General features: G+C 32.0%; 2 protein-coding genes across 2 annotated transcripts in view; one reads left to right on the plus strand and one right to left on the minus strand.

Annotated features, from left to right (window-relative positions):
* The first annotated feature begins 106 nt into the window (after positions 1–106).
* On the plus strand, positions 107–3896 carry LOC126848762 (testis-specific serine/threonine-protein kinase 3). Its single transcript, XM_050589930.1, has 4 exons — positions 107–1153; positions 1433–1606; positions 2092–2757; positions 3337–3896. Exons 1-4 carry the CDS (start codon positions 1070–1072, stop codon positions 3496–3498), a joined length of 1086 nt encoding a protein of 361 aa, XP_050445887.1. The 5' UTR covers positions 107–1069; the 3' UTR covers positions 3499–3896.
* A 102-nt stretch (positions 3897–3998) lies between these two features.
* LOC126848761 (unc-112-related protein) overlaps positions 3999–19561 on the minus strand; it is a 33762-nt gene continuing 18199 nt past the window's right edge. The window contains exons 2-8 of the mRNA XM_050589929.1: positions 9949–10182; positions 8233–8501; positions 7427–7846; positions 6504–6932; positions 6051–6263; positions 5737–5973; positions 3999–5177 (exon numbers count right to left, since the gene is read on the minus strand). Coding sequence (XP_050445886.1) covers positions 4977–5177; positions 5737–5973; positions 6051–6263; positions 6504–6932; positions 7427–7846; positions 8233–8501; positions 9949–10182 — 2003 coding nt within the window. The 3' untranslated portion in view covers positions 3999–4976. The remainder of the gene's footprint in view (positions 5178–5736; positions 5974–6050; positions 6264–6503; positions 6933–7426; positions 7847–8232; positions 8502–9948; positions 10183–19561) is intronic.

Consider the following 19561-nt stretch of genomic DNA (forward strand, 5'->3'; position numbering starts at 1 on the left):
TTGATACATTTTTCGTCAATTTATATAAGTTTATGAATTAAAATACTTAATATTGCATGCTTTATTGCAACTTTTTTTTAATCAATGATACACATGTATATGTATACATCTATTTTTAATACTTTGTTATCTAGTGTTTTTCTCTCAACTCATTCATTTTTTCTTATTTCTTATTTACTTCATTCTTTTATGTGAAATATAAATATAGAATCACAATTAATTAATAGACAACTAAAAAATTAAAACTAAGGCTAAATGTATCAAATCTTCCAGATTTTTTAAAAAACATTTACAATTTTTAAAAATGAATGTATAACATAGATATTACGTAAAGGAATATATAAACAAACAAAATTACAAAACTGCAGATAATGTGTTTACAATATACGATAAAAATATTTACTCCTTATTTATTATTAATTATTAATAATTGAATTATTAGTAGTAAGAAAAACAGATGATAAAAACACTCAATGTATTCCTATTCTGTAAGGAGAAAGTGAGAAGCAGTCAGGAGTAATCAATGGTAACATTATCCAGAAGTTGGTTCGCGCAGCGAGAGAAGCTATCCAAAATTGCATAGGATCGATCTCGCGTATATGCGCGTCGATTGTTTTCATTGTTCCAAGTATAATGGCTGCGCTCGAATGAAACGCGGATCCTTACCTTCCTCTCGTCGTATACCAAGCGCAAGCTGGTCCCGGGCTTGTCCAAAATTCTAGTGCTCGCACAACCGCCCCTCTCTCTCTTTTTCTCTCTCAAATGACCGAACAGATCCACTTTGTTGTTGGACGCATCGATGTAGCAGCGAGATACGTTGAGGTGCTCGGTGTCGAGGCAGTGTCGGCTTCAGGACAGAAATCGTATCAACAAAACTTGTTAATGCCAGCAGCTGAAGAATAACGCGCAAAGAAACGAGACTAAAGCATCAAGAAATTCTCTTGGTGAATTTTAGTGAAGCGTTTCCCGTGGATATATACACGCACATAACACGCAGAAGAGACTGCTCAATCAACTGCCCGTCCTCGAGAGGGGTCAGTGATGAGGGGTCGATGAAGAATCACTTGGCATGGCCACGCGACTCACCACCCGAAACTCGGAAGTGAACGCTCTCGAGCAGCGGGGCTATCTCATCGGCAAAAAAATCGGACAGGTTGTTTCTTCTTCTTTATATTTGTCTGTTTATATAATTTTGCGCACTTTCTCCCGTTTACTTTCGCAACAATACTATTTCTAATTTCTCGTTTTAAGGCAAAAATATTTTTTAACTCAAATAAAGTTTTTTATTTTTTGCTTTTGAGAAATTATTGTATTTTATATTCGATACATTCCTTATGTCATTTCTTATCAATCGGTCAATTGTCAAAACCAGTTTACGCTATGACTAAAAATTAAATTTCTTACGCGCCATTAGAATTAAAAACATTTTTAGGGTTGTTACGCGACCGTCCACTTGGCAGAGTATATCGATGGAGCAAATTCCAAGAAGATGCGTCTGGCTTGTAAGATCTTTGACAAGGAGAAGGCGCCGCATGACTTCTTGGACAAGTTCTTTCCCCGCGAGCTCGAGATTTTAACAAAGATAGAAAATCCGCATATTATTCAAGTAAGACACAATAAGAAAAAGGTTTAATTTATTTTTTCCATCTAATTGACGAAGAAGGAATAATTCTAGCAGAAACACTTCGTTTGCTTTTTTTCCTTTCAAAATTTGCTTTCAAATTTTCCTTTCAAGAACACAGAATTGTTTATTTAGCAAATAATTTTTGAATAAGCAGTATCATTTTTCATACTTGCATTACTTTACAGTGACATATTAGCAAAATCTCTAAATATTGTCATGTGATCAAAATCAATTTTTAATTTCTCTACGCAATATAATTAATTTAAAATTTCATTGCAATGATAAATTTAATTTTATAAATAATTCCTTTTTTTAGAAATTTCATTAAAAAATTATAATATGTGCAATTGTGTTTTAAAAAAAATTTTAGCAACGAAAAGTGTTTTATTTTGATCATGTTTCGCCCAATTTTGCTTAATACATTAGCAGCCTATATTGAATCGCGTACTGAATCTGGTCGGGCGCAGGTGCACAGTATCCTGCAGCGTGGCCCGCGCGTCTTTATCTTCATGCGCTATGCCGATAATGGCGATCTGCTGGATTTTGTGACAAACAACGGCGTAGTGCCAGAACAACAGTCGCGGTTGTGGTTTCGTCAAATGGCATCCGGCTTGCACTATCTACACAGCAAGAACATCGCCCATCGTGACCTCAAGTGCGAGAATATATTACTCTCGCGCAAGTTCAATGTGAAATTGGCAGACTTCGGTTTTGCCAGGTTCTGCGTGAACCCCGAGGGTAGGCGAGTCCTCAGCCATACTTATTGTGGCTCGGCTGCATACGCCGCGCCGGAGATCGTCGCCGGCACTCCGTATAATCCGAAATTGGCGGACGTGTGGTCGCTTGGTATCATCCTCTTCATCATGCTCAATGCCAGGATGCCGTTCGACGATGCGAATCTACGGAAACTTCTCAAGGATCAAATGTCACGCAATTGGGTGTTCAGATCGCGCGTCCGCGATACCGTGTCCATGTTGGCCAAGAACATTGTCCGGCAGATCCTCGAGCCAGACATCACCCTCAGGCTGACTCTCGAGAGAGTGTTAGGTCATGAGTGGATGAGAGCGAGGAAGGAGAAAACGAGCTCACTCGTCGGAAGACTTGTCCATTCAGCGCCGCCAAGTCATACTCCGGTTATAATAACATTATTTTCGTTATCATACTTGAGGTTCTCTATAATCGTATTCGATTGTAACATCAGAAACATGAGAGAATCATGTGAATTTTTTTCCTGCATTATATGCATCAAAATAAATTAGTTTCTTCAGTCGTGACCGATAGTAATGGCTAAAAAATGTAAAATTTTATATATATATATATATATATATATATATATATATATATAATTTAATTTTTGTTTTAATTTCTAACAAAATTGATATATCTTGTGCAATATCTTCTAATTATAATTTACAAAACCGAAGAATTCATCTTAGGCACATTCATAAATCTTTTCTACGTAATGAGCTATAAATATAAAAAAAGTGCAGGGAAAATTTTCACATTTTTTCATTTTATTGTATCTAATATGAGAAAAATTAAGTATGTCAACATTTAATCGATAAAAGATTATTTGATTGACATATCGAAAGATAAATCTCGCAGATATCGCCCTGTTATGTATAATCCGAGAAAAAATAATTATATATATTTTAAATTCTGTGTAAGAATTATTTGAAATGAACATAACGGTTTGTCACCTATATAATTAGATGTGCGGAGGTGGTAACCTGAGCGGGTCAGGTGCAAGAACTGGGAATATGCCTGTCACAGCGAGGGCACGCTCTTTAAAGAAAGATTCGCAAAATCAGCCGTCCTCAAAGATGATAAATGTTTCAGGAAAAGATCCACAACTGTCTATTACTGTTGGATAAATAAAAAATCTGTGAACATTTCAAGATACGCTATTAGAAAAACAGAAGATTATACAAGCTAATAATTTCTCAAATTTAAACATTTTTGAAGATATTTACACTAGTCTTTATACTAGTATTTTTTCAATTTCTTATTGATTACAATCAATGCGTATGTGCAAACTTATACGGATGTTGATAATGTATTGTGTTACTTAATAAAAAAACAAAATCCATAATTTTATAATTTGACATAAATTTTTATCCAGATATGTACGAGGAAAATTTAATCGATTAACAACGACACGCAATAAATATTATATAATTCATTTACTATTTAAAATATTTATAAATTACAACAAAATGAACACTGAACTGTTTATATGTGTATATATATATATATATATATATATATATATATATATATATATATATATACATATACATATACATATATATATATAATTGTTGTATATTTTACAGCACGATGGAGAAAAAAATTGAAAAATCTGCCAAATGTATTAATAATAATAATAAGTTTATTATACAGTTACTGTCTATTAATATACAAAACTATAATCTTTTTTTTTGTTACATGTACATATATAACGCAGTACCTCCTATAAACGTAATGTATATAACGACGTAAGTGAAATATATTTTTCTATATCTAATTTACATTACAATAACAAATAATTTATACACACATGATTTCTTGCGTTATAAAGTCGAATTCGCATTCGATGTAGCACCTTGTGACACTAAAGAGGACATAAACACACACATTATAAAAGAGAGAGAAAGGATTATAATCACTCATTTAAATTATGCGATACAAAGGAACCTATTAAAGAAAACAATTTTTTGATTAAATAAAAATCGATACACTTCTTTGTTATGTAGAGTATTACCCTAATACATTATGATGTTTCGCAGGTTTTCTCGCTTATGCGTGTTCGATATATTCGTTTATTAGTTCATCTAGTATTATTCATCAATGGCAGATTTTTCACGAGTAGAAAAAGTTTTGTATAAAAGTATAATTTGTCTTTGTAAAAAATAAAGTTTTGCAGATATCTCTTTATAAAACCATTATAAATATATGTAGAAAATGGATTCTCTCTTTTTTGTCGTGAAAAGGAGGCCCTGATTTCAACGATTAATATATATTGATACTTCATAAAATTAAAGTGCTTCGGTCAAAGAGTAGTAAAAAAATCTTGAAGTAGCCTCCTGTTAAATAAAAATATTATGATTGTTAAAACTCTCACTAAAATATAGAGAGGATATAATATTCTATTTACAGCATACAGCATTAAAATGTGTGATATATAACTACGATCAGATTTAAATATTTTTACAAATGTCAACCAGCGTACAGACGTTGAAGAGAACGTGATGCATGTTGATAAAACGGCAAAACGTATTTTATCATTGTTTTTAGAATATGTTAGAACTTATTACAATTTTTTCCTTTTTTTTTCATATACATTTTTAGATTAAACCCATCCACCGGTCAATTTGTGGAACATTTCTTCATTTAACGTTTGATTCGCTTCTTTTGAGCGCATCGACAAGAAGATGTAGCCTCCTATAAATTCGTGAACGACTTTGCAATCTGCCGATTGGCATTCGAAAATTATATTCTCTTCCTCGAATTGTACCATCATGTGTTTTACTTCCCAGTTAACATTCCATGCCTGTGAAATATAAATAATCATGCACTTTCTCTCAGAAGATGTTTCTAAATTGTTTTTTTTTTTAACGGATTTTTTAATAAATTTTGATAATTTTCCGATTTTTAGCGAAAAGATTAAGAAAAGTGATTATTTATCATATAACATTTTACTTTTTAGTATATCTTTGTCAAAAAGCAACATCTACTACAACAATAACTTAAACAATACGATTTTTAAATCTAACTTAAACAATACGATTTTTAGATGTTTTTTTAAAAAGTTTAATTTTTAAGAAGTTTTTTTTCAATCGCTTCCAATTTGACAGATTTGGATATTTTGGTATTTTTAAAGGAAAAAAACATCTACTTAAAGAATATACAAGAATGTTTAGAACGTTTATTTAGAAGGATATTCGTATTGAGGGATATTCGTATTATACAAATACATGAGAGTGGGTTCCGAATTGTGGAGAGCGGAGAGCGATACGAACAAAATAAATATATAATACAATAATATAAATACGCATATATATATATATATATATATATATATATATATATATATATATATAAGTACATACCTTCATAGTATTATACCTCCAAGTCTTCAAATGATCACCACTATGAAGCTCCATTCGCATTAGTCTGTTATTGGCAATACCTAGTAATTCGTCTTTGTTCTTGCCGGTAAATCGCACGATAAAAAGCGAAATACCGTATTCCGGAAGAGATTGCCAAGCTTTAATATAATTCAGTTTTGCTTCGATCAGAGATAAGTCTTTAACGTTTGCGTGCGCTTCCAAGATTCTCTGAACCAACTGCGAAAGAAAAGTTAATGTAATCTTGTCAATCTTTTGTATCTCACATAGATCTAAATGCGCAAGTGTTTTATTACCTTTCCTTTGAATTTCTTCGCAAATCGGGATGCGACGTAATCCTCTGGTATGATATCCAAAGCATTAGGATTGATAGCCGGTGCAGGTGCAGGCCTCTGTAGTTGCAGAAAAGCTGTGATACTGTTGACCTCGCTTTCATAGGACGCGTCGGCGAGAGTACGTCCTTTGGCCGCTAATCTGCACGCGGCCATCCACTTTGCATATTGATGCTCCTGGAGTAAATAAAAAATATAAAAGTCGAGTTTTTAGATATATACTCGTGAATTGGAATCATCAATTACAATACTTGCTTTTCTAGCTATTCATAAGAATTATTATTTTATTCGTCGTGTATGTCATGATACATATATGTATATACATAGATGCGAAAATTAGCATTAATATATAAGAAATTTAGAAATTATATTAATAATGTCGCAATTTGACGAAATGTTATGAGTTAATCCGCTTACGTTATCGCATCTGATCCACATCTCGGTCATGCCTTCAGCGCTGGGCACCTCCAATCTGATACCGTAGCGTCCTTGCGACAAATGTACATCCGGCGTGACCTCGCAGCCACGCAAATTGATGACGTAGATTGGTGACTCTGAACCGTTCGCTTCCTCTCTGCTCTTGTAGAGTCTTAACTGAAGATCACGACACGTGAACCAATAACGTTTAAAAGCCTTTAGCGTAAAACGTTTTGGTTTGAAAAAACGCAGCTCGTCGCAGAGCTCGGGCACTTGCGTGATGTCACTGGGTCCCTTGCTGATATTGCTGCCCTCCAGAGTCACTTGTAGATCCGTTAGGGCCGCATCAATATCGTCTTCGACGGGTGAGGTCCCTCCATTGCTATCGTACGTGGGCTGCGGCACGCTCGCCTGAAGATTCACTTGTACCTGTAACCGTCAAAGTGAAAAGTTGTAGGTGATACGATCGAGAGACTAGATTTTTTTTCCCTCTCGATGCTTGCCATAAGCATGTAGGCGTATAAAATATACAAGATATATTTTGTGGGTCGAGGCAAAAGATGATTGCATCTTGGTCATGTTGACGCGTGACGACATTATGCTTACGGCGGAACATCGGCTGGCAAAGCAGTCGGCTTAAAGATAGAGTTATTTGCATGCGTTATGCATCGCGTGGGGTTCTTTTCTCGGAACGATGGGAATATATCGAGAGCAAAAGCGAGAATAAAAACATACATATAGAGTTCGTAGGATTGTAAAAGTGAAATAAAAAATAAAAAGCAACTAACGAATAATTAAAATAACAAATAAGAAATAAAATTTTATTCGAATAATATTCGAATAAAATTAGCTAAATATTCATCTTGGAGTTATGTCAATTTTTTTGTTAATAATTATGTATAAAATCATTTATTTGCAAATACCTGAAGTGCTGCAAACATCAACATTTCTTCCTCGGTGCAATCAATCTCCTCTGCGAGTAATTGCCACTTGGCTTGCTCGTAAATCATGTTGATGCGGACCGCGTCGGTTTTTGGATTCAGGTCATAGAAGGAGTAGAATTTAAACTTTAGCCTGAGCGTGTCAAATTCGCGGATACCCTGTTCCATAATCGACAAAGAGGAATCCAGCCAGGCGACGTTCATCCTTGCCCTTTCGATTAGACTCTTTGGCCTAATCAATTTCGTTCGCGTTTCTGGCGAAATCGACGTTGGACTCTGCGCCAGGGACTCTGACAATCCGCCGTTTAATGCCTCGAGGCTCATAGTGCTATTATTGGCGTTGAAGGAGCCGGTGCTACCGAAACCGGAAGAATTATTGTTCCTCTTCCATGTTCCGGTATGCTGGGAATTTATAAATGTAAGATCCATATTATTATAATGTTGTGAAAATAATCGCGACGCGACAAAGTCAAACATTTGTGGAAAATCTGCATGCCGATACATGCGTTTTTTTTTATATCAACTCTTTTTGATGATATCGGCACTATAAAGACTAAAATAGTTGCAATGCAAGTTCTTTCAAACAAAAGTTAAGAAAAAAAATTGATGCAAAATAAAATAAATATTTGGCAATGATTTGAGAATGTAATAATTGAATTTATTATAATTACAAATGGAACTAACGGAAACGGACATTTTTAAAAATTTATAAAATATTTGCGTTATAGATATTTATCTGGAATAAAACTTTCTCCTCCAATTATGTCTACATGTGAGTCAACCCCTACCGTGACAGGAGAGCTGATCGGTGTGCTGTGATTTCTATTATTGGGTGTGACTGGCGCGCACATGAATGGACTCGACTGATCTAAACTTCCCGTAGATCCTCTGGGACTCTGGCTAACTGGAATGAAGGTATTCGTGTCGGCCGGTACGTTCCAATGACCATTCTTCTGATTCTCGATCTTTTTCTTGGCTGGCAAGTCCTTTAGATTATATTTCAGGTGATTCGGTTCGAGCGGCTTACAGAACGAAAGCTCCTCTGGGTGTCTAATGCCTGTAGTAAGATTCGCGCGAATTAATTTGCGTATTAATCTTGCATTTAATCTAGATTAAAGAGATGCATATTGTTGTTTTGCTTCTAAATGAAAAGCAAATTAACATGACGCACGCAGTCATGGCATTCATTTCATACATTCGATACATATGTGTGTTCTTATAAAAGAATCGAGTAATTGATGGATAAAGATCGCGTGCAACAGCGTACTTTGCGTATTAACATCTATTTATATGAATATGATACATGCTGATCTCATATCATTGATGTTTATTAAATAGAATCACCGTATCGATAAAAGTGTAAAAATAATAGAGTTCGATATGCGAATGATTAGGAAATTCCCATCCAGTTTTAACAGTTATTTTATAAGTTTTAGGTTTTATTTAGTTTTTCTTTTTTTCCATTGCTTCGCGTGCGTTTCGGCAATTCTTAAATTGCCGAAAAATATTAGTAAAGAAACTTTTTCTCTTTTTCTCACCTATTTTAAATCTTTCCAACTTTTTAAAAACAAGATGTACTAAATCAAATGTTAAACAATATAAAAACAATAGACTCATCAAATTAAAAGTTCGTTGTCAAATTATTTTCCGCTTCAGACGACATTATAATTCGCGTAATTCTGAGAAATTACTTTTAGGTCATTATAAAACAAGATAAGCTCTTATATCTCTTTTGGCATTTTTTTCTAATCAAAAGTCTCAACCGAATTATCGCGTTAACCCACTTCCTTGATTAAAAAGCTAGCTTAGAGCTTGTTGCGGTGATGAATTGACAGCCACAATAACTTGTGACGCAATCTTCGCGTGGCAAATTTATCATTTCTCATATTATCATGTATGATATTCTTGCTGATACAGTTATGCTTTAGAGAAGAATTATGATGCACTTGCTTATATGCAAAATACTATTGCAATTTATTTATTATGTACATGAATATCGCTTATTAATGAATAAAATTAATTATTGTAATAAAATAAAAATCAAAAAGCTTTATAAATTTGAAAAATTTTGTCAAAATCTGTCTTCCTCAATTACCTTGTTACCAAAAGCATGAAATAATGTAAAATTATATAATTATCTCAGATAATCATAGAAGTAGCCATAGACAGTTGTAAAATAAATTGCCCAATACTATTTTGAAGTATGTAGAGTATTTTAAATATATAAAGTACGTAAAAAGTACGTCCCTTCCAAAAACGCATTTTCTTTAAACTGCAGATTTTTTAATTATTCCAAATCCATTTGTTCTTATTAAAAAATGAAGAGAGCGTAGCGTATGCATATAAAAAAAAAATTTATCCCGTCAAATATTTCTACTTTCCTACCAAGTCTTCGTATCGATTTAAAAAAATATTTATTTCCCGTAATTGACATCGGAACGAGACTGACGTCACGCTTGTTTCTATTACTCTCCTTAAATGGTGTTAATAGATTTGCGACTCACCGAGTTCCTTGCACAAATTAATGACCGCGTTGAATGTCTTGACCGAAAAATCAACTCGGCAATCGAGACAGCGCATATCCGGCAATTGCACCCTTAAGGTTTTATGCATCGGCGTGAAATGCAGCGATGCATCCGCTGCTACGCCGTACTGATCCAGCGTGCTGCGCGTTCTGGTCAGCCAGTGATTTCGTTCCGGCCACCAAAGTGCGTGATCCGACCAGTCCATAGCGATGTCTGTGAAATAAAAGAAATGCAATGAAGATTCAAATGAGGAAAAGATGAATCGATGAGGTGAGTGTTGTTTCCGGAATATTCTTCTTACTTTAAAATTTATATTTAATTTTTTCTACACATGAATAATATGTATATTATACGATAAAAATATTCTCTCCTCAATTGTTGACTCAAAAAATGCTCGAGAGAGAGATATACGGTTTTCTTAGAAATAATTTTGTGGAATTTACATCGCGTTGGGAATATATATTATATAAGCTTTATTAAAAAATACAATGTAATGAAGAAATTTGAATATCAAAGAATCTGGAAACACGCGTCGAAGTTTATCGATTGAAAGAATGTCTAAAGCAGAGAATACTCGAGATGTTGTACATAGATCCCGAGCAAATATACTTAAGGGCACGGTAGTGGACAAGGTCGGATGCGGAAGACGAGAAGGGTGTCGGATAACTCGAGGGTCTCGTCCCTCGAAACCGCAGGGACCGCTCGCACCGGGAACAAGAACATCCGACGATGGAACATGAAGCAAACAAGCGTTTACACTTGGATGAAAAGTCAATTTTCACAGCTGTTCGCGCAGTACCCCATATTTCCTATACGCTCCATTTAATGACTTTGGAGTACCGAAAATCCGTGCAAGTTGCTCCGAGAGTAGGGTTTAAAACTTTTATTAAGCTGCACTCATGGAATTGCTATTGCTAGCAAATAGGGTGTAAAATTGTACAAAGAAAACTGTTGAATATACAAATGAGGGAAAATACATTCATACACTTATATATATAAAACACCACAATTATTAAAAAATTATTCGCTTAAAGAGAAGGGGACAATCTAATTAAAACATGAATGCGGATATAGATACGTTATAAATAATCTATGATAAATTTTAAAGTACAAAAATGTATGCAAAGTATTTGCATATAATCGAGTAGGATATCTTTTGTATCGTTGAATTGAAAAAATTGGCGCACTTTGCGACGCGAGTCGAATCCACCGCGATCACACACAGCTGTGATCTATAAATATTTTGCGAATTTTATCACCGCGTGAGACCGACCACTCGCTTGTTAACTGCTTGTTTTCGCGCGCGCGCCTTCGAATAACAGCCTACGAGAATTTCCGCCTACACAACAGATGTACAAATTTATCTCTTGTGTTTTTTTTTTGTTTTTCGTTGTTTCTATATGCATTTCCTTTCGTTCCACTTTTAACCGTGACAATCGCATGCTGCGATGATCAAACTTGCGATAAATGCGCGAGATCAACATTTTTAATTTTTTGCACATTTAATTCCCAATATTCGAATGAATTTATGTTTTATTCTACTTTTTATGTTTTATTTTATTCAATTATTCTCTTTATTTCTTATTATTCATTATTTGTGTAGTTTAATAAACGGATAGATCTTTAGACTCGACCTTTAGAATGCAGAACAGAAGCAAACGGTATGTCAATTGGTTCAATAAGAAAATGTTCGTCGCATAACAATAATGTGCCGATGTATACACGTCGTGGTACCGCTAGGAGCGGCATCGTGACACACATTGTGAGAACTACGTTTCTTCTTGGTCTACTGGATTTCATAATCCATATTTTCTCAGTCTTAGAAATACAATACATAATCGAATAATAGTGATAAAATAAAAAACAATAATAGAAATATTGCCAAATCATCATTTATAACATTGAAAAGTGCAAGCAATCCATTAAGTTAAATGGAATAAATAATAAGTGAAATCACACAAAATTATCATTTCAATTATTGGTTTAAGTTGACATTATACAAATATTTTTTGATGCGATGGCTAGTTTTTTCATATTTTATTCAAATATAGATTTTTGTTATTCCAGAAAAATTGTTATTTTTCGGCAATAAAGAGCACCTTTAATATGACATATATTCCTATTGATAAGAATCCCTCATATAACATCTTTCTAAAAAAAATATCAATCAATAAATATAAAGTAATACGAATATTTTTATGGCTTAATGTATTATTATATTCGTTTTAATCATCGAGACAAATAAAACAAAACTAGGTTTATGATTGATGGATTTAGCATCGTACTCGAACCAAGCAATAAATCATATACGAAATGTTTCGTCTTATTTTTTTCAAATATTTTTTAACCTATTTAGCTGTTAGTAGGATCTCGATTAAACTTATTAGAATTTTTAACGAAGCTTCTAGGAAGACAGCGTAATCTTTTTTAAATAAATAGCGTTACTAATAGCGTCTGTACGAAAAGTTCTGAAACTTTTGGGACAGTATTTTATATCATAAAAATTATATTTTAATGCTTTTATATAAAGAAAAATTAAAGACTCTTATGGATAAATTGAGAAATATTTACAATTTTCCTAAAGAGAAGAATATACAGTACCAAGTTTTGCCTACCTGTGTCTGCTACAGGAATGAATGTAATAATAAAGCAGAAGTTTCAATTTAACATAAATCAGACACTTAAAATTCAACTATTAACGATAGAATAATAATATAAATCTAGAAATATATATTTATACATAAGTTTTAAACCCTTTTTTTATTTTATGCTTTTTAGTTTGTCTTTCATAGTCATTTTTAGAGAATAAGTGGAAAGGAGAGAATTTACGAGCCGATCTGTACGTCACTAATCATAGAGAGACATAAAGTCAAGGCGTTGCCGAATGCAAATTAAATTTTTGCATATTAAACTTGCTTTCGCAGCATGTCCCGGTAGCAACGACCGCGATATTTGCGCATGACGTCTATTTATATTCCCTCTCAAGAGTATGAGGGATCCATACGCGACACACGCCATCCGACACACGTGAAATCGGTCTCTGGCATGAAACAGAACCCGTCTGTTTTCGTTACGTCGTCGAAAAATTCTAGGGAGAACATTCTCGCGTAGAGAGGTTTAACATACCAAGTATCCAGGAGCCAATGTTTCCTGATACGATGAGGACGATTCTATTTTAACGTTCGTGATTGCATCTAGAGAGGCTCTGTTGTGTATACGCAAGAGAATAAATTTCTTTAAACAGATTCGATAATATATAATTCCTAGATTTCGTATTTATTCTTTGTTTATCTTTGACTATGATTGATTACATATGATTTCATTTTATAAATCACTTTTCGAAGCAAAACAAAGGACTTTAAAAAACTGAAACATCGATTGCGATATTTCATTTCCTTTGACTAACACATGGTTGCGAATGGAAATTTCGATGGAATTAAATTCTCGATGACAATATTGCGAAGTTTTGTGCGACGAACATCCGTTATATGCGTAAACGGCGAAAGGCTTACGGGGCACGTGCGGCCTGTGTAAACTCCGAACAAGCGTTTACAAACGCTATGTGTGTGTATGTATGCATACGAAGTAAGGAGGGTGAGCTTTAATAAGAGAAGCGGGACACGTGGCGGCATGTAACACCCCCTCTCTTTTCCTCTTCAACAACAAATGTTAAGCGGAAGTCGGCGTACAAAATTATGCCACACAATAATGACTCGTAATCGTACACTATACGGCGTATAATAAAAATTGTACCCATTTCTTCTATTTCTTATGTGACTTCCAGGAAAATGAAGATCTTTCACGTACATTCTCTCCATATCTCGGGTGATAAAATGTGAGATATTCAGAGTTGAAAAAGGATTGTAAGGACACGTGCTACTGAGTTTGTCGAGATTAAGGGAGATAGTACTTTCCTCAGGGATAAATCGAGCAATTGGTTTAAGCAATTAAAACGGTACAAAGTAATTAATATAATTTAACGTAACTTAAAACAAAATCCTAACTCAATGTTATATTTCTATCATCGCAAATAAATATTCTCGCAAATTATTTTTGCACATTCTTTAAAAACCGAACGTAATATAAAGAAGAAAAAATGTAAAAAAATAAAAATAAATATAATTTTTGCATGTATGAGACTTGTATTCTTTAACTTAATTTAAATAATACACTTTATATTAAAATACAAGACATAATATAATATTACATTCTTTTTCATTTCCTAAAAAATCCTAAACACTCGAGTTAATACATTTTAAACATCCTAATCATCCATGTTAACAAATTGTATCGAGTAAAATAAGAGGGGGCAGAAATATAAATTAAATATCTATAAATTAAATTAATACATCTATTTATGTTATATTAATATATCATAAAGTGCTGGAGTTTGCACGATGAAATAATAATTCTAACATTGTGTTATCTGCAATAATATTTTTCCAATTTAATGTATAATAATCAAATATATTCCTTGTTAAAAAAAAAAATAAATAAAGGGTGTTGTATAAATCCGAGTCTGAGATATATTTAAACGAAAGCGACGTTGTTTAAATATCCTTCGTTAAACTCGTGTTTCTCATTCCTCTTCGCTCAAGAGTCTAAAGGGTTTTTCAACATTGTGCCACCCCTTTTCGATGCACAAAAGTGCGTAGATGTGTGTGATTGTTAGAATACCGCATGTTGGCGAGGACTTATATAGTTTTCATCCCTTTAACTCTGCTCGTTCGTTTAACTACGTCGCTTTCTTTTGCGACTTTATAAATGCGAAACTTCAAACAACCTTAAAATCAAAGCGACGGAACAGTAAAAAATCTTTAAATTAAAGAAATAAAAAAAGAAAAAGAAGCACTAGATATAAGCAATTTCGTTAAAAAAATTTATTCCCGCAATTATTTTATTTAACAAATCAAATAAAAAAACTATTTCTTTAAAAACTTCTGTCTTTTAATTTATTCATAGCTACAAACTTAATCTGTATCATTTATAATTACAATTTAACTCTAATCAAAAACATATCAGCAGTTAAGGCTGAAAAATTATTCAATCGTCGGTATAAACGAGAGATATGTAAATTGACAGACTTGTTGCACTGATTCTATTTAAATCGAATCCCCCTCGCGCTGTACAGCATAATCGGATTTTCATGATACAAGCGATCGAAGAGGGGAATACAATCGCTTTGATCGATGTCGATTACGCTATTAGTGATGTAACAGAAGGAATGCGTAAACTTAGTAATGTGCATCGATTTTATCGTCCACTATATATACATATATATAATTTTGTAATTACATCAGAATACTGTTATACACGTAGATATCAATAAAATTTTACGTATACCATACATACACACATACACGCACTATTTTAAAAAAATCTACAATCTAAATACTTTTCTTCTCATAAAAGAAAAAAAAAAATTTAAATATGATACGTCTAATCAAATTTTCAAAGAGCCAATTTATTAAACAAAATACTCGTCATAAGATTCAAAAAAATAGATAGAAAGTTTATCGTATATGAAAAGTATGTCAATGTGAAAGGGAATAATTTACGGTGATAAAAAACATTTGCTTTCATATGCTAGTTTAATTGCTCTAAAATAAACGCTGACTCAGAACTGACGCCTTTAATTCAGCTTAATCCATTTGTACTGACGCGATACGAAGCTCCAGATGTACCACTCTGTAATTTAATACCGTGCGAGTCGAAAGATCAGCCGCGAAACGATTAGTCCGTTTTCTCAAGAGAACTTACGAAAACATTTTACATCATTATAGCATCATATTGCTATGTTAATTCAATAGACTATAAAATGCGTTTTTATATTTAATTCGCTATTCAGATAAAAAATTATACGTTACATTGTATTAAAATTATTCATTGTTCGTATTATTTGTTATTCAAAAATTATTCGTTATTCTTTATTTACAGAATGTGTAAAAAATGTATAAAGAATTGGAGATTGAAGCTTTTATAGTGCATCAAGTTTAAAGAATATACATTAATAGTCTCATCTCATTATTGGTATCTATCAATTTGTTATTTTTATCCGTTAATAACTCGAAATAGAATTACAATATCTTTTAATTCTTTATGATATATTTAAAATTTTATTTTTTCAAATTTTCTACAAGTGTTGCAAAATAATATTGTATAATATTACTGATTTTAAGCCCTTTAGAAGCTCAAACTGATCAATTCTATTTTTTGTAAATTTCTTAATTTTTAGTAGCATTAATTTTTACGTTAATCATATGTGCTAATATTAAAATTAAGAAATTTGCAGAAAATGAGGTTAATCAAAGAGAGAAAGAGAAATTGATTTTTAAAGAATTCATTTATTAACAAAACTATGTAAATCTCCACGTAGTCGAAGTACGCATGGTATCGATTGATCGTCCGCTAACACGCAACAGGTGTCTTTTTAATGTATCTACATTGTCGTGCATTGGAATCACTATGCTATAAAAATACCTATATAGGAATTAAATATAAATAGGGTCCATTATTTGTAATAGTATAATTGAGAAGGAGATAATTACACAAAGAAAATGTAAAATAAAACTTTTCCTTTCCCAATTATACATATATATAAAACTTTCGTTTAAATATATATGATAATGTCTTTTCTATATATTTTTGATTTATTTTTTTAGATAGAATCTATCTAATTGTATTATCATTAATATTTATCATATATATAATATATCATGACTAATTGTAAGTTTGTTTCTTGAGAAAAACATAATTTAAAATAACAAAAAAATTAAAATAAAATAAACATATGGATATAACAATATATATTAAAGAATATGCCTTTTTAATTTCCATACTCTTCGAATGAAGAAGTTGCAATGATAATTTTTGCGATAAGATATGATTGCTCGCTACGATGTCGATAAATGAGAAAACGCGTAGCAAAATGTTGCGATGCTACCTGTATAGACTTCCTCCGTACGAATGAATGAATATGTATGCTGAATTTAATTAGCCAGTCAAGGCCGCAACTGTTTCGTTACGGCCGTTGCGAATACTCCGTCGTCGGCATCATCGTCATATATAATTAGCATCTTTCTCTAGGTTTTCTTCATCTGTTTCAAGAGGTCGCATATTAATTTTGTTAATAATTAATTTCTTTTTTAATAATAAAATAGAATAATTATAATGTAACACAAATAAGAAATAATAGTAAAATAAAAAAAATATAAAAAAATATCATCATTTATTATTCATTCATCATCTATCATTGATACTATCATTAATAAATATATTAAAATTTTTTACAGTTGATATATTTATTTTTTACAAAATATACAATATACTCTTTACAGGGTTAAGTTAAGGAAAAAAAGGAAAAAAAGAAAAAAAAGTGAATTCAATGAGAAAGGATTTTTTCAACTGTTGTGCACGCGTGCACGTTATCTAATCGGTATGTGCACAATGAGATTAAGATATTCTAACACCTATCTTGCAAGAGATATCTAATCGCAAAAGTTTAAGATTTATATGCTTTTATTATGTAAAGTAGCACGATAGTTATATTAGCGACACAGTATGTTTTGAAATTTATTTAATAACGATTGATGTGTTCCAATAGAAAATAAAATAATTATACATCATTCATCATAAATGAGCATGCTATTATCCAGATTGTAATAAATTTTAATTAATTACCTTATATATATTTGTGACATTTATACATATGACAAAGTTGAATTATATTAAATATTTTTATAATTTTCACGTTTTTCTCGTAATATTTTCATTAAATGTGAAAAAGATAAGTGAAAAATTGCGAGAATTTCATCGATAATCGGCAATGAGATGCAAGTAGGCGAAAATAGTTGTTTCTAATCGTATTATGAAACACTGTACTGGAATTTCCGAAGCACAGGAGATTATCGTACTATATCGACGATGAAATCGGGTCAGGACGAACACTCCTTACGTTCAATATTCGGTATCAGTAAAATAATCGATACGATAGTTTCATGAGTTTCAGCTTTGGAAGAATGACACAATAACATTATTCTCTGTAGGATAAAAGAAAACTTTTCTATTTTATATAGACAGAAATTTTGACTAGATACAAAAGATTCTTTCTTATATTTTATATTTTTGCATTTCAATATCCTCGTTTGCATTTCACAGTTTCTGTCACATTTAGCGCGATATCACATTATCATGCTAAATTTTAATTTTATAAGTTTATTAGCATAACAAAGCTGGCATATCATTTCGTGAAAACTCATAAATAATTAAAAAATTCTGACTTTATTTTCAATAGAGCTAAAATTTTTGATGGTTTAAATAAATAGTTCTGGCAGTTAAATGCCTCAGGATAAACTGAGCCAAGTTTATGTTCACACTTTGTCCTATGACATTTTCTTTGATTTAACGTCATTTGATAATTATTTGTTTAAACTATCAAAAAAAAAAAAAACTCTAAAGTTATTGCTGATAAAATTCTTTTAAGAAATACTTATTCAGATATAGCCGCATATTGACAAAAAGTTTGGTAAAATTTTTGTCAATGCTTTAATATCGCAATGTTCGAATGGTAGAAATGATGTAATCAATGGCAGACGCTGTAAATATCAGACGTCATTGAAAATACGCGACAAATAGTTGGGAAGATGACTATATAGAAGACAACGAAGGGACGTATCGATTTGGCGAATAGATACGCACATGGGGTGTCTAATAAATTAGTAGAAAAGAACCAAATTTTTAAGAAATACGTTTTTTTTACAACTATTTTTTTTAAAAGCTTAGAAATAAAATTTCATAATCTGTTATATCAAAAATAAAATGACATATTTAGAAAATTTTGTAATTTTTTAGTAAATTTTGCAACAGAAATACAAAAGTTAAAAAATGTTGCATACGGATAATTCTTTTCTAATTAACGTAACTCGATTATGCTCTTTCTTCTCTCTCAATTTTCGATAAACTTTTAATATCTTTTTAAAATGCATTAGAGACTCTAAAACTTTTCGGAAAAAAATCAAAATTTTATCGATTGTATAAAAATTCTGAAAGTAAAATGTTAACTTCGATGAGGCGTTTATCATAATCATATTTAATTTATATAACACAAAAGAGGCAGGAAAAAAGTAGATTGAACAAACAACAAATTTAAATTTAATTGCATGAAATATATTTATACATATATGTACATTACTAATCTATGCCTGAGGCGCACAAAATGGCGTTCATGTGCGTCGCCCACATGTGATATCATACGAGATGAAAGATTGCAGGAAGTGCTTTTACATAATCCTACGTGCATTACAGTGACGTCCTTATATTTCTCGACCTCAACGCCTGTAATTATCCCGCCTTCAAAGTGAATGAAGAATCGCTGCGCTTTTTGCAAAAAAATTTTGTTGCGAAGAATCAAATTGAACAGTTTTGTTTAGATCAGTAATATTCCTGATGTTGAAATTAATTAAAAATATAGGAACAAGTTAAATAAGAATATTCGAATTTTTTATCAATAAAGACTTTCTCTTTCTTTTTTGGAAAAGTTAAAACTTTTTTCAAATCTGTTTAATTTCATCAAATGTCAATTTCTTATTATCGT

This window comes from Cataglyphis hispanica, chromosome 4 (assembly GCF_021464435.1).
Source record: "Cataglyphis hispanica isolate Lineage 1 chromosome 4, ULB_Chis1_1.0, whole genome shotgun sequence".
Classification (NCBI taxonomy): Eukaryota; Metazoa; Arthropoda; class Insecta; order Hymenoptera; family Formicidae; genus Cataglyphis; species Cataglyphis hispanica.